Source organism: Zeus faber (assembly GCF_960531495.2).
Source record: "Zeus faber genome assembly, chromosome: 14".
In the NCBI taxonomy this organism is placed as follows: domain Eukaryota; kingdom Metazoa; phylum Chordata; class Actinopteri; order Zeiformes; family Zeidae; genus Zeus; species Zeus faber.
Window position 1 is genome coordinate 18,543,941 of NC_137200.1, and position 16,721 is coordinate 18,560,661.

At 44.7% G+C, this 16,721-nt stretch overlaps 1 protein-coding gene across 2 annotated transcripts in view; it reads left to right on the forward strand.

Annotated features, from left to right (window-relative positions):
* dclk1a (doublecortin-like kinase 1a) overlaps positions 1-16,721 on the forward strand; it is a gene marked incomplete at both ends in the record, with an annotated part of 62,092 nt that overhangs the window by 11,855 nt on the left and 33,516 nt on the right. Inside the window, one exon of one of the 2 annotated variants that reach the window (XM_080013341.1) lies at positions 13,515-13,626. In XM_080013341.1, the coding sequence (XP_079869467.1) occupies positions 13,515-13,626 (112 nt within the window). The remainder of the gene's footprint in view (positions 1-13,514; positions 13,627-16,721) is intronic. The other variant, XM_080013340.1, reaches the window with a different exon arrangement.

A 16,721-nucleotide genomic window follows, 5' to 3' on the forward strand; every position in this document is an offset into this window, starting at 1 on the left:
TTACCACATTATTACACTGACATTATTACAGTGTCATTACTACATTATGACAACAATTACAACGCTATTACAGTACAATTACAATTACTATCGTGAACCAGCCTTGAACGTTGGGATTGAAGATTTGCTTTGTATCAGACTTTTACTTATTTATTCACTTGACCAATCTGTCAGCCACTCGCTCACCCACTCTCTCACTCTGTGGTCACAACACAACAAACCTAACCAGGGTGGTCATCCAGACAGATTTCCCACAATGCACCTCAAAATGTAGACAATGTCGTCGATGAGGTTTTTTTTTTTTTTTTACCGTTTATTACGTTTTGGGACTCATTCCACTCATTGACACTCTGGGGCTGACGGGGAGAGAGCGAGAGAGAGCGAGAGAGAGGACATGGTATGAGAAAAAGATGAGCTCACTCGGGAACGTTGGAGGTCAGGGGCGGCGACAGCGAGGACGGAGTTGATTTCGGGGTCTTCGAGGGGAGAGATGAAAGGAGGGAGAAGTGGAACGGAGGAGAAGTTTCAGCTGGAGGACGGCGAGCACGTGATGAGCGCGTATCTCGATCGTGCGCGCTCATCCCTCGTTCTCTTTTAATGGCTCCCAATGGGTTCAGTCTATTTCGCACATATGTGCGTGTGGGCTCGTTGGCTTTCAAAGACGGGAAATAAATAACACTGGTGCACAGCGGCAGCAGCAGCGGCGGCGAGGATAAAAACAACAGAAGCTGTTACATAAATTGGTGGTTATGTAACAGCCGGTCAACCAGCGCCAACTCCGCTCCACGCACGCACTTTGTAAACTGGTTTCACCTCGACCCCACTCTCGCCGTCTTGCCCGTGTTTACCTCCTGATCCCATCACGTCTTCTCTCCAAAAATGCTGTGCAGTGCGGGACTGCGAGGACATGTTGTGTTGTGTGCCCCCCCCTCTCAGACTGTCCATCTGCCTGTCTGATGTGGGGTACACACTACAAGATAACCAAGACGATTTTGGGCAGGATTTCCCAAAAGCCAAAAGCCAAAGCCCCCTTTGGCCGAGAGCCAATTGGAAGCCAAGCTGACTGAAACAGATCAGGTCATAAACACAGCAACAGCCATGGCGACCAATGCCAGCGCAAGAAAGATGGACGATCAACTCGGAAAATGGACGACCAACTTGTTGATTTGTCGCAACAACACAAGTGCTTACATATGGTGTCCTCTTAACATACCGTAATCTAACCGACATGGTGCAAACACTGGCATAGCTAGTTCTTCCTGCCCATCGTCCGCCATGTTTGTTTACTCTAAAGTCACGTTAGATCGCGAGAGATTTACGAGATGTTATGAGAGTCGGGACTCTGGTCATCTCTCGTAGCCATACCCCAGTGTCAAATCTTGTGTGGCTACGCGCGGGCATGGACTGGCCATCGGGCAGTTCTGGCAAATGCCAGTAGGGTCGGTCGGTGTCTCGACTCTTTTGGGCCCGTCAGGTAGTTTTGGGCCGGGTGGCCACCTGCCCGTCTGCCGAAGAAATGCTCTGTTGATGTAGAAAATGGTCCACGCGCAAGTTTGGGTTCCAGTCCTGGCTACGCTACATTCGTACTCTGGTTGTTGGTGAATGGAATCTGTTAGCGTGTGCTGCCGTTTGGGCAAACTGTTGCTGTCCACACACGATGGGAACAAAACTGTTATATTGGTTCATTCCGTGTCATCGTGGGTGGGGTCTCTCCCATTTTCGCAAAACATCTTCGATTTGAAAAATCTTTTTGTTTGTTTTTGGTTTTTCCCTCTCACCCGCCACTCTCTCGGGAGAGAGCGGAGAAGGTTGCAGGGATGATTCCGTGATTCAGCACCGCGGACAGCTCCGTGCCAACCGATCCTCCTTCCTGCTTCCTGAAGAATGGAGCCCTTTTCTGTGAGAGGGATTATGTCGTCCTTCCCGCTGACCTCTAAAAAGTCGCCCCTCTCTAGTGTATTACGGCAGAAAGATTAACAGAAATCTACCACAGGCTTCACGTCCTTCTACGCTCTCTTTCTCTCTCTCTCTCTTTTTAGCTATTTGGCTCATACTGTATTTGTCTGGTTTATGGAGTCAGGTAGAAAACAAACCCTTTAAACCTAAAAAAAAAAAAGATCAGTCGGGATTAACACTATAGTACTATTGAAGGATCAGGAGAAATCAGGAGAAGCCTATCAAATAGTATTAAAGTATCTATTATTTAAAATATTTTTATTCGTTATTATCAAATATGAAATCATATACAAATATATATTGTTAATTTTATTGTTAATATACAGTATATTCTAGAACTATTAATATAGTATATAATATATAGAAAAGGAATAATTTCAGCCTTTTATAGGCCTTTTAAATCATACACACACACATAGACGGACGGACTTGTTTGACTAACCTCTGATTGAGGATGAATTCATGTGGGAAGAGCATCGCGCCGACACAAAATGTGGATTTAAATGAGCGATGTCGCCGTTCAGCGCCGCTCTGACTTCAACGGCGCCTCCTGTGACATTTTTGAAGATATGGTAGGCGAACGATACACTCTTAAAAACAAAAAACACTCCCAGATATTGGGTTTTGCAGATATTTGGTGAAAAAGTGAGTTGGGTATACCAAATATTTTGGGGAAAAATTAGTTGTGTCGACGAAATATTTGGTAAAAAAAATTGTTAGGGTTACTAAATATTTGAGTAAAAAGTGACTTGGGGTAACTAAATATTCGGGGAACAAATGAGTTGGGGTTACTAAATATTTGGGGGGAAAAGTGAGTTGTTTGACTAAATATTTGGCGAAAAATTAGTTGTGGGGACTAAATATTTAGGAAAAAAATTTGTTGTGTTGACTAAATATTTGGGAAAAAGGGAGTTGGGGTAACTAAATATTCAGGGCACAAATGAGTCTGGGTTACTAAATATTTTGGGGAAAAGTGAGTTAAGTTTATCAAATATTTTGGTGAAAATATGTTTGTTTTACTAGGTATTTAAGTCAAAATGAGTTGGGCTTACTGACTTTAACGGAGCCTCCCGTGACATTTAGTCAAAAAAGTACGCTCTAAAAAGAAAAAAGGCCCAAAAACAACCTCAAACCGTGTTGAGCTGGATGGAAAGCGGCGCGATGGGATCGAGTGGGAGCCCATCTGTCGGATGCCCTGTGAGCGTTCAATCAAACCCATCGATCATCCCCCGCACTCCGTCTCAGACCAGTGCAGACTTCGCCCTTTACCGACGTCTGCTGAGCTCTCCGTTCACTCGGCCTTTCCTCTTTAGACCGAACACCGTTGTTTTTTGGTTTATTTGCCTCGACGCACTCCTTCGTCCCTCCCGTCTCTTCAATCCGCTCCACGGAAAGCGTATCGAATCAGCCCAACAACCCTTCTGAATACATGGTTGTGAAGGTCGGGCGAGTCGAAATATTGGTCAGGCGTTGCCTCCGTGGCTGTAGAGGCACACGACGCCTGGTGAGCATTGCCACCATGTGGTGAAACTGTCCAGCCTGCTCCCTTTTCTAAAGCCCAAAATGCAGCTTACTCTTGCTTTTCATTGGTATGATATCACCCGAATGGGATGAATTAATATCAGGTGTTTTTTTTTTTGTTTTTGTTTTTGTTTTTTTTCAAGAAAGCCTTTATTTTGTGAGAAGACGAGAAAAAAAAAGGCACGAGCAGAGCATCAGCGGTGGGAACTGTGACGCCGACACGCCACAACGTGCGGCGACTTGACACTAGATGGCGACCTCGCAGCATCAAAATATTACAGCGACAGCTTTTCAAAAACGACTTTTCATTTAATGGCGTGAGACCCTGGGACTGTGTCTCCTTGGCTGATGTGAGAGACGGTGGCGGGCTGGGCCCCACGGTGGGCAGTGCCGTGCAAGTGCACGGCTTTGGCGATGCCGGACATTTGGTCAGGGGAATATGTTTTATATTGAAGGACAATTCCCATATTTTGGCACATTTCTGAAGTGGTTCAACGTGAGGGGACGGCACACCTGTACCTTTACGCACTGCTTACGGTTTACTCCACTCACACCTGCTGCACATCCACACTTCACGGACATGCGCGCGCACACACACACGCGCGCGCACACACACACACACACACACACACACACACACACACACACACACACACACACACACACACACACACACACACACACACACACACACACACACACACACACACACATACAGTATACACTATACCAAAGCCATCGGCCCCATTTGGTACAGTGTATAATGTACACTGTATCCATCCATCCATCCATCTTTCTGTCTGTCTGTCTGTCTGTCTGCTGATCCGCCAACCTGCACACAAAAAGAGAGCATCAGCTATGGCTGTTTGGAGGTACTTTACGAAGAATATTCGTTAAATTATTTATCTTTCGCCTGACAATATTCCAAAATTGTGCAGACCGCCTATCTGTCACTGTCACTACAGCGAAGCTTCTGCTCTGGTTGTTCCTAGTGCACGTTCAACTCTTTTTTTGAGACTGTTGACGAGTGACTCAGTAAAATGAGTCGTTCCATTTGATCCAGTTGGTTTAATCCACGGTGAGCGAAGGAGGATTTCAAATGAACGAGAGTGAGTCGGCCATTTCACTTTTGCTATGATTGCAATTTATTTGGGGGCGGCAAGTTCCATATAAATCTAATAGAAATGTATATTTGCACTTCAAGTGAAACAGACTTTGATTTGAAGTTTGAACTGGACATTTCCATGTTTGTTATATGTTGTGTTTTACTAAAACTCAGTGAGAGTTACAGGTTACATTATTCTGAAACTTGCTGACAGTCCCATATTCTATTTTATTGGAACTCAGGGAATGTTCCATGTTCTATTATTGCTCCCTAGTGAATAATTAACAAAAATAAACACAGCAAAATGTTAAAATCAGCAATCAGAAAATTTGATTTCTCCGATCACGGATATAAACGCAACATGATCCGACGACAATGTAAAGGATATTTAACAATCAGTGTGTAATTATTAACATACAATTGAATGAAAATCGGATTCGGCCACAATCAGAATCTGCAGGTCAGACTTAAAAAAAATCCGGAATCGACCAAAATTATGACAATTGATGCATCTCTAGTTTGTAAACATGTTCGGTAACTTTACAACATGATGCATTTCGAGGAGTATATCCTAATGAGATCAATGACTGTATATAGTTAGCCATAGTAGCTGGCATACGACGTGATGGGCCTCGTTACGATACGGCCATGGTGTGAATAACTGAGTCATTTAGCTGCAGTGACTCAAACGCCACAGAGACTCCCCGGTACACTATCGTGCTACTCAATACATTTTCCTAAGGTTGGCAGGTCTGTATCTGTCTGTCTGTCTGTCTGTCTGTCTGTCTGTCTGTCTGTCCGTCCATCAACAGTATCAATCTACAGTATCTATCTGTCTTTCTGCCTGTCCGTCCGTCTGTCCGTCCACCTATCTATCTATCTATCTATCTATCTATCTATCTATCTATCTATCTATCTATCTGTCTGTCTGTCTGTCTGTCTGTCTGTCTGTCTGTCTGTCTGTCTGTCTGTCTGTCCGTCTGTCTGTCTGTCCGTCCATCAACAGTATCTATCTACAGTATCTATCGTTCTTTCTGCCTGTCCGTCCACCTATCTATCTATCTATCCATCCATCCATCCATCCATCCATCCATCTATCTATCTATCTATCTATCTATCTATCTATCTATCTATCTGTCTGTCTGTCTGTCTGTCTGTCTGTCTGTCTGTCTGTCTGTCTGTCCGTCCGTCCGTCCGTCCGTCCGTCCGTCCGTCCGTCCGTCCGTCCGTCCGTCCGTCCGTCCGTCCGTCCGTCCGTCCGTCCGTCTGTCTGTTTGTCTGTCCGTCTGTCTATCTCAGCATGCATCACAACACCATACGGATCAATGTAATGTGTTTTTTCTCTCCCCTCCATCCAGTTTTTTAAGCATCTCCTCCCTTTTTCCCTCATTGTCTTCCTTTGTCATTTTCCCGTCTTCCCCTTCTCTCCCGGTCCCTCCGTCTGCCCTCGTTCGAGCGGGGCGAGGCGTTGTGTAACTGCCTCTCCGTCGGTAGGAAGCAGCAGGGACATCAAAGCGCCTTGTTTTGTCACCCTGGGCTGGGTGCAGCAGTCAGGAATAGATCTTTCTCCTCGGCTGTTCTTTTTCCGTTTCTCTCTCACTCCGGGGATTTCTGTCTAATCGGCGAGTCTCTGACTGGCTGTATTTATTATTTCATTTTCTGTTCAGTCCTTTCATTTCACTTCGCCGGCGCCTCTCTTCCGTCTGTCAGCGTTCAGCCGATCTGCCTTTTCCTTTGTCCACGCCGTTTTGTGTCATGACGTTTAGTGATAATGGCTCCAGCCAACAACAGCATTATTATTAATAATAATAATAATAATAATAATAATAATAATAATAATAATAATAATAATAATAATTGGAATGTTCACCAAACAAAAAATAAATAAAAATGTGGCTGATTAACCTCTCCTCCGAGAGCGCACCTCCTTACCACAAGAGGGGGCACGAATCGGTGTCCGAGTCCACGCCTCCAGGGCCGCGTCGCCATGGCAACAGTAATCCCCACGCCCTTTCCAGTTTGCATCTTTGAATGACAGAATCCTAAAAAGTAGGGTCTTCTTACAGGCGTGCGCACTCGTCTGATTTTTAATGCCTGATTATCCTTAATCGTCAGTTTAGCCCCCGAGCCATCGCCACTTCAAAGCCTCCCCCCCCGGAGCCGATCCACACAAAGTGGATCCCTTATTCCCGCCGTGTCTCCGCCCGGTGTGCTCTCCTAATACCCCCCCCCCCCACCGCGCTGCCCTGTCCCTCCCGTCTGTTTCATTGTCTCTTACATTCCCGGTGCGCCATCTATCTAGGGCTAAGCAGCTTCAAAGGGCCAAATTCCCGAAATGTCTCCCTGCTGACTCAAGCGGCAGCAGCAGCAGCAGCAGCAGCAGCAGCAGCAGCAGCAGCAGCAGCAGCAGCATCGTCTGTACAAAAAGCTCTCGCCTCTTTTTGGCGATCCGGGCCTGGGGATGTGATCACAGCTGACTCAGAGGCGCTCCGATCGGCGTGAACTCATCGTGAACTGGAAACGAAGCTGTTAAGTCATAGGAAATGATCCATTCAAAACGATATTAAATGTGAGGGTCCTGCATTGAAAGCCGGCCTTTACGTTCACGTAATGCTGGATGTGTTACCGGTCCGCCCGCCGGGGACTTTATGTTGTGCGCTGTCCTAATATCAGAAATATGCAAGGAATAATGAACAGACAACCGGTCATTATCGCAAAAGAACCCCTGACAGGGTGATTTTGCGTCAGTGTCCTGATCACCCTGTCAGGGGTTATTTTTGCAATAATGACCAGCTGGCTATACGTTATCCTCCTGATTACATGAATACTTATGCAAATAAATGAAGAAGTTGACACTTGATATTGATTTGAAATGTTTACTTAGTAGTAGTATGCCTAGTTTAATAGCTTCTGCGAAAAAAATAGTCCACAGCGACCTACACTAACCTGCAAGTAGCAAACTAGGTCCTACATGACGACCCTATTCGCTGCTATTAATGTTAAATTTGACATATTCAGTGAATACATTTAAATGGATATGGATGGATATTGATGTCCGTCTTCCATTGTAGCTTCAACGTAGCGTCACACAAGGTGTGTCAACTAGCTAAGAGGACGTGAAACCAGGCAGAGAAGTGGTTGCCCATGACAACGGCCATTGTTCACAGATTCTGAAGTGGCCGCTATCCAGACATAATGGACTGCTGTTGACCAATCAAAATCGAGCGTTCCATAGAGCCGAGTAATATTGTGTAACATTCGACTACATAAAGCTATCAACACACACATTCTTCACCATCATCATCATCGCCATCATCATCATCATCATCATCTTCATCTTCATCATCGTCATCGTCATGTAAGGTCTGGAATGATTCTAACCCTAACCCTGAGGTGCCCTTAGACAACTCACTGGAACATGTTTAATAATCATCCTCATCATCCTCATCATCATCCTCATCGTCATTGTAATCACGATCATCACCATCATCATCATCATTGTCGCCATCATCATCATCATCATCATCATCATCATCATCATCGTCATGTAGGGAATGATTCTAACCCTAACCGTGAGGTGCCCGTAGACAACATACTGGAACACGTTCGATCATCATCATCATCATCATCATCAACATTATCGTCATCATCATCATTGTCATCACTATTGTCATCATCATTGGCATCGTCATGTAGGGTCTGTAATAATTCTGACACAATATTTCTGGAACACGTTCGATCGTCATCATCACCGTCATCATCATCCTTATCGTCATCATCTTTATTATCCTCGTCATCATCATCATCATCATCATCGTTACTGTAATCACCATCATCACCATCATCGTCATCATCATCATCGTCATCGTCGTGTAGGGTCTGGAATAATTCTAACCCTTACCCCGGGGTGCCAGTAAACAACTTACCGGAAGATGTTCGATCACATCGTTCAGCTCCCTAATCATCAGTTCTTTGACGGCGGCTTGGATTTGAAGGGGAATGATGTGTTAACGTTGTGATGATACACTGTCCCGCCAATAACCGGATCCGGCGTGATTAAAGTGGTTGGGGCTATCTCCCCACGCTAGCCCTCTGGGAAGGGCCTCTCAGCAGCGGTAACAGCCATCATATTAGGCTGAGTTGAAGACGCTCCTGAAGTAATCACCGGCATGGCGTTGGGGGACGTGGTTACGGAACAAAGCAATAAACACTTGGTTTTTACGGTTTACAGTTATTAAAATAGAGTAACGTCTTTGCCTTACTCAGACGCACGTACACACACACACACACACACACACACACACACAGAGTACACACACAGGCCTTTCAAACTGGATTTTCACATGTGGCCAAATGTGCTGGAACATGTCTAAAAGATGCTTCAAGTGTAGGTTTTGGAAATTGGAAATGACGGCAGTACACATGTTGTTGCCGTTCTTCTTCTCCTTCTACTTCTTCTTCTTCTTCGACTTCATGTGTTCAGTTATAATCTGTAGGGTGTTTATAAAAAAGAAAAAACGCTTTCTAGACCACAACCGAGCGCACACACGTACGTACACACGCTCAGAGGCTACATTGACGGCATTTTGCTGATAGTTGTTTCTTTGTTTTCAGCATGATAATTGGCTTTCTAATCAGAATAGGAATGGATTTTAGGCTCTTCCACGCGGTGGAAATGTAATATCATTGGATTTGTGTTTATCTTGTGACTCCAGGCCCAAACAATACCCCACAGATAGATACATTTCTAATGGCTCCTAATGGTGTTCGTGGCGAGGCTTTCGCTGCATGGATAAGCTTGCTCCTGTCTTTTCATAAATCCCTCTCCGAATAAACTATTGAGCAGGGTCAGATAGGAATTGGACAATTTGGAGTTTGCGATTGAAATTAATTGGCGGGCCATTAATTAACGAAAATAGCCATTGTTTGAGTTTGAGCGTCCGGGCCCATAGGCATAAACAGACATAGACATAGACATAGACATATACATAGACATGGACATACTTAGACATAGACATAGACATACTTAGACATAGATATAGACATACTTAGACATAGACATAGACATACTTAGACATAGACATAGACATAGACATATACATAGACATGGACATACTTAAACATAGACATAGACATACTTAGACATAGATATAGACATACTTAGACATAGACATAGACATACTTAGACATAGACATGGACATACTTAGACATAGACTTGGACATACTGAGACATAGACATAGACATGGACATTCTTAGACATAGACATAGACATACTTAGACATAGACATCGACATGGAAATACTTAGACATTGAGATAGACAGACATAGACATACTTAGACATAGACATAGATATAGACATGGACCTACTTAGACATAGACATGGACATACTTAGACATAGACAGACATGGACATACTGAGACATAGACATAGACATACTTAGATGTAGACATACTTAGACATACACATAGACAGACATACAGTACATGGACATACTTAGACATAGACATAGACATGGACATACTGAGACATAGACATAGACATAGACATAGACATACTTAGACATAGACATAGACATAGACATACCTAGACATAGACATGGACATACTTAGACGTAGACATACTTAGACATAGACATAGAGATAGACATAGACATGGACATAGACATTCTTAGACATAGACATAGACATACTTAGACATAGACATAGACATGCTTAGACATAGACATAGACGTACTTAGACATAGACATAGACATGGAAATACTTAGACATAGACATATACATAGAGATAGACAGACATAGACATACTTAGACATAGACATAGATATAGACATGGACCTACTTAGACATTGACATGGACATACTTAGACATAGACATAGACATGGACATACTGAGACATAGACATAGACATACTTAGATGTAGACATACTTAGACATACACATAGACAGACATACAGTACATGGACATACTGAGACATAGACATAGACATAGACATACTTAGACATAGACATAGACATACATGGACATACTTAGACATACTTAGACATAGACATAGACATAGACATGGACATAGACATGCTTAGACATAGACATAGACGTACTTAGACATAGACATAGACATATACATACTGAGTGAGCTAGAAATATAGGAGTGATGAGCTTCAATCCCCCCATTGGATAGGAAGGATAGAGCCCCACAGGTGGAGCAGGCAGCAAAGCAGTTAGGACAGGAGGGACTGGCTGCTCCAATCGGACGGCCCATAAGGGCGTGGCAGCATGTGGTGTTGTCGAGTTGTCTGACAGAACTTGCTCCGCCAGCTGCGCCTCAAACATCTGTAATCTACTGGACCTAACTGATATCTGGGTAAAATTGACATTCCAGTTATTGTAGAAAATAACCATTGTTTTCTCGCAGTGCGTTTCCCCTGTTCATTTGCTTCCCCAATAATAAGTTATTCATGGTTAATACAGTTATTAATACGACTACAAGATGCCCATTCCAGTTCACGATCTGCTGGATTTAGGTTGAGCTGCAGATGGATATGTTTGTGTGTGTTGTGTATGTTGTTTGTAAGTTATGAAGTTTGTCCAAGGAATTAAATGACTCATCTTTGGGTGTTTTATATGAGTCATTTCCTTACATATTGAACGCTCCTTAATATTGAAGCTCCGCTCCTCAGCACTCTGTCTCTCCCTTTGTTCCTGTCTCTCTCTCTTCAAATCTCTCTCCCCCCGTCGTCCTGTCTGCGGAACATCTCCCCGTCTTCCCCTACTCGGCAAAGACAACATCGAACGGGATTCGACTTTAGTCATATTTTGAGTCAGAATTTACTCCCATCGCACGCACGCACGCACGCACACACACACACACACACACACACACACACACACACACACACACACACACACACACACACACACACACACACACAGCCTCTCTGTCTCCCTTCTCTCTCCTCCCTCCCGCACTCTACCTTTCTGGCCGCCCGTGAGTCATATCCATGACAAGGTGCTGCTCCGTCTCACCCTCTCTCTCGCCCTTACCCCCCCGGTCTCTCTCTCGCCCCCCCCCCCACATGTTCAGTGCAAAGTGCAGCAGCCAGTCAGTGAGTCACGTTAACTGCTAATTAACTGATGAACCACAGCAGCATCATAATACTGGAGCTAATTAACTTCACACACACACACACACACACACACACACACACACACACACACACACACACACACACACACACACACACACACACTTGAGTCGGAATTTACTCACGTTGCACGCACGAACACACACGCACGCACACACACACACACACACACTTGAGTCGGAATTTACTCACATCGCACGCACGAACACGCACGCACGCACACACACACACACACACACACACACACACACACACACACACGCACACACACACACACACATCTCGATCTGGTTTCTTCTCATTTCCTTAGTGGAGTTCAGAGGATTTGATGTCCAGTACGGCTTTTGGTTGTGTCTTAGCTGAAGTGATGAAAAAGTTTGACTCTTTTTAGACATTTGACCTCTTTACGATTGACGAGTTCAGACTCTAGGTTCGTTTGACTCAGTCGCCTAACTTCGGGCGAATGAGAGACAGCACCGTCGTCTCCGAGTCGGAAATGGAATTCTCACAGGCCGATGTGCCTGCGTGACTCGCGACACACGGATCCTCGTTCGAGAAACGGTTCGGGGGTCACTGCCTCTGCTCGGGGCGCATGCGTCCCTGGGGGCTCTCGGGTGTTTACGTGTCTGGGGTCTCAGTTCAGCCTGCAGTTACTGGGTCGCGAACAAACAACTCTCTTGCCGGAACGAATCGTTCGCGAAAGTCTTGCATCACTCCGATAAGCCGATCCCCATCGGGTGAAGGCAATATTCGGACTATTGCAACTGTCATGTAAACGCCTTACCCCGATTATCTTGATGGAGTTACGCTTGAAATAGGCGCAAACACGACCAGATCAACAGGCCTGGATTTCTCCTGAATCGTTCAATTTATTGTGGCATGTAAACACCTCAACCAGGACGTGACCGGTGTACTCAAACCGCGCGTGCGCCAACAAAACCCAGCGATTCCGGTGCACATATTTCACCCGGAAAGGGTTGTTCGGGCAGATAAACAACCGACACCACGGCGAGCGCAAGTAGACGCGCTCACTTTTGGTCGGAAAATGAGAGCGTTTTTATGTTCAGTTTGATGAGGGAGCGAAATAGCGTGAGATAAGAAACGGGGACATATTGAAGAAAGTGTCCGAGAGGACTGTAGACAGATGTTTTTCCCGGGAAGGACTGCCTGTCGATAACCCGCCATGTAAACTCTGGTTTTTCCAGTAATGGCATTATTCTATACGCATGTAGTTCAGGCAATCTGACTAAAATATAATTGACACAGTCCTCTCCATCATCTTCCTTTCATCAGTTTATGAAAATTTCCCAAATAATGATCTTATTCCACTTCTTATGCCTCTTATTCAGGATATAGAGCATTTTTAATTGATATGAAGTTGTAAAACACCATTCAATTTAGTTCTATCTTTATTATATTTTTTATATTTTCCGCTATCTTTCCACTGCTTAAGACTAATGTCCGCTTTTTAACACCGCTTATGTTATATATTTAGTCTGGATTAGTACCAAATGTATGGCTCATCGGGGACATTTTGAATATAAGCGTTCCTAAAAAAAGAGCAAAGGGAGACGAAAAATTACGAATAAAAGAAAAGGAGCGGGGCGCTGGGAAAAGTAAACATTGACCGAGAAACAACACGTGAACACCTTAATCACACTATTACCTTAACCCCGCTATTGAGCTTAATCGGGGTGTTTTGTGCACGTAAACGCACCGGCTGTGTGTGTTCTTGCGACGAACACAAACTAACGCGAGTTTTACATGCGTGTGCTCATTCCCAGGTGGCGTGTCTGCAGGACTTCTTCGGTGACGAGGACATTTTCGTGGCGTGCGGACCCGAGAAGTACCGCTACCAAGACGACTTCATGCTGGACGAGAGCGGTGAGGCCACTCATTTCCCCCTGGCATTTCGGCGCTGACATTTCGCTTTCCGCTCCGCTCTGTTTTGTTGGGTTGGGTTTTTTTTCTTTTTTTGTTTGTTTTCTTTTTCTCTCGCCAGCCTTTTTTGTTACTCCCCCGCCACTCCGCCACTGTCACGCTATCGCGCGGCTGTCCGTTTACGGGGGTCGGCTTCTGGCCTGCGAGATAATGAGGCGCTTTTCAAAAGCTCATTTATGATTCCAGTCGTTTCTGGCTTCCTCCGTCCATTCGTTCTTTCTTTCCTTGATTCCCGTTCTGTCTGGTTTCTATTCCTTCTCATCCGTCATGGTGCACTATGCCCGACTTTCTTCCCTTCGCCATTCCCTCACGTCCCCGGCTGGTTAACCCGAACCCTAACCCTAGCTCCTATTAGAACTGCTTATTCTGCTCTGATACCTGCCCGTCTCCCCTCTGAGGCTGTCTGCTGGTCTTTGCTCCGTTGTCCCTTGTGTTTTCACCCCTGTCCTTCTCCCTATCCACCTCAATGCGTGTGCAAAGCCAAGGCGGCTGCGATTCGGCGATTCAGCGATTATCCGTGTTCTACTCCCTACGCTTCATCCTGCCATCCTTTCAGTCGACGCATACCAAGGCTATTTTATTTCTTGGGGCCGGCCTTATTAATTTCATTTATTTTCCCTTGTGCATCCCACCCGGGGTCACCAACCTCCATCGGGTCCTCTTGCTTTCCTTCTGTCTTCTGTGTGTGTCTCTCTCTCTCTCTCTCTCTTTCTCTCTCTGTCTCCCACTCTTGTATCATTTGGCAATAAAAAGGCCTTGGCTGGTTTCATTAACTACTCTCCCTTTCGGCCCCTTTGCGCCGAGAGACACCGCGTACTCCCCTCCCGTCGCCTCCTACATGCGATCTGCGATTCAGGGTACTTGGAATGAGCATTTTTTTTCGTGTTTGTTCTTTCTCTCTTTCTTTCTTTCCTTCCTTCTTTCCTCCCTTCCTTCTCCTCCATCCACAAACCCCGATGCAGTGTAATGCTCACATTTTGACAACGCTTCCTGAGCCCTGACGGGTCGGAGAGCAGAAAAAGCGCAGAGCAAAGACGGATGATGGTGAAACCCGAGGAGGGCAGGGAGACGGATCGCTAAGAGACAACTTCCCACTTTGTGGCATCTCTCTAATTATCACTTCTGCCTCCTCCATGACACGCTGTCATCACTTCAACACTTTGCATTGTACATTAATCACGGGGCCCACAGTGCCTGCCACACACACACACACACACACACACACACACACACACACACACACACACGGATCACGTAGATATGCAAATACACATGCTTGTGCAGGCACACGTGAGGCACAGAAGGTCAGGACACACAGGCAAACTTACAAACAGTATCTTCACAATCGAGCTCGTTAACATGCGGAAACACACACACGCATGCATGTACACACACACACACACACACACACACACACACACACACACACACAGCGCACATGCCACTGCTTGTGTCTGTTCCTTCCTTTCCACTGGTTGGGAATGCTAATGAGCCCTAACAGGGGTGTGTTTATATGCAGCTTATTCCACCACATCTCCTAAATGATTAAGAGGGTTCCGAGATAGATAATAATACAATAATAATAATAATTATAGCTGCAGGCGGAAATGCACAGCGTCCACTTCAGTCATGTTAGATACGTATGACAGGTTTCGGTGGTTCAGTTTGTCCCCAAATCTGCGCTCTGTGATTATATGCGGGGATGTTTGGAGCGTACCGAGGGACTCTCTCTGACCGCGGATTCTTTACTTAATCACTCTCCTTCTTGCGGGGACGGGGGCCGGCGTCGGGCTCGGGTTGGGATGAGTGCGAGTTCCAGTTCAAATTGCCGAAGAACCGTGCGTACAACTCCGGGGAGCCTCATCCCCACTCCGCACTGCCAAGCAGAGGAAGTGCCGGAGCTCCTTCTGTACGATTGGCTGTTTATGTCACATGGTTGTTTCTCTGCTCTGTACTGTTGGCTGTTCACGTGTGACATATTTACAAAGGTTTACGATAGTGTAATTTTAGTAGTGACTTTTTTACATGAAATACGAAATACGTTGTGGTATTTCTGCGAGTAATAACCATATCACGGCTTCTATTTTACCGACACCTCGCTGGATCTTGAACATATCACTCAGTCGTTCATTCGAGTGGATTGGACTCGACGTGGTCACAGCTCTTTGTGGACTACTGTTTTTCGTATTTTTCATGAATCTGGCAAAGTAATGGGGACATTCTGAACCACAACCTGCAGATTTCTAGTAAATAGTATGATGACATCACAAAGTATCTTACTCTAAATCTCATCTCGTTCATTTTGTTTACGAACAGTAGCGTGTCGGTCAAGAACGACCACCTGAATATTTGAGGTCGAATTTGGTCAGTTTTTCACAATTTTATGCTCCATATGTGGATCGATTTGAATAAAAATTGAACCAAAATATATCAAGGTTTGTGACATAGCCGTTAAAATGATACTTCAACCGTATTTGTAACTTGTCATTTTTGTGTTCCAGATACTTTTAGCCCCGTCGTACATATTTTTCCATTTAAATAAGACTGTCTGTTGTTTGGGTCAAATTTGGTCAGTTTTTCTCTAATATCTGCTCCTTACATGGATCAATTTGGATGATACTTAAACCAAAGGTTTTTGTGACATACTGGTTCTAACGAAACGTAAACTGTCTTTGTAGCTTCTGCCGTTCTTCTGTTTCAAATTGTTTTATCTTTAAAAATTCGGAGAATTGTATTCTTTAATCATTTAATTATTCCCAAGGAATAATAAATATAGCTGCAGGCAGCAATACGCAGGCTCCAGGGTAGTTGGCCCTTCGTTAAAGTTCAATGGACGGATGTGCTCTGGCTCTCTGTTCCAATGTGTTTTGTGACACATTCTGAAGTAGGGCTGCATGATTATGGTGAAAATGATAATAAATATTATTTTATTCAATATTGTGATCACAATTATTTATCACGATTATTCAACCATTTTGGGGAACATGATTATTTTATGGCACTTTGTAAATCAACAGAAAATTGCCTTAACAATTATAATGTATTTAATA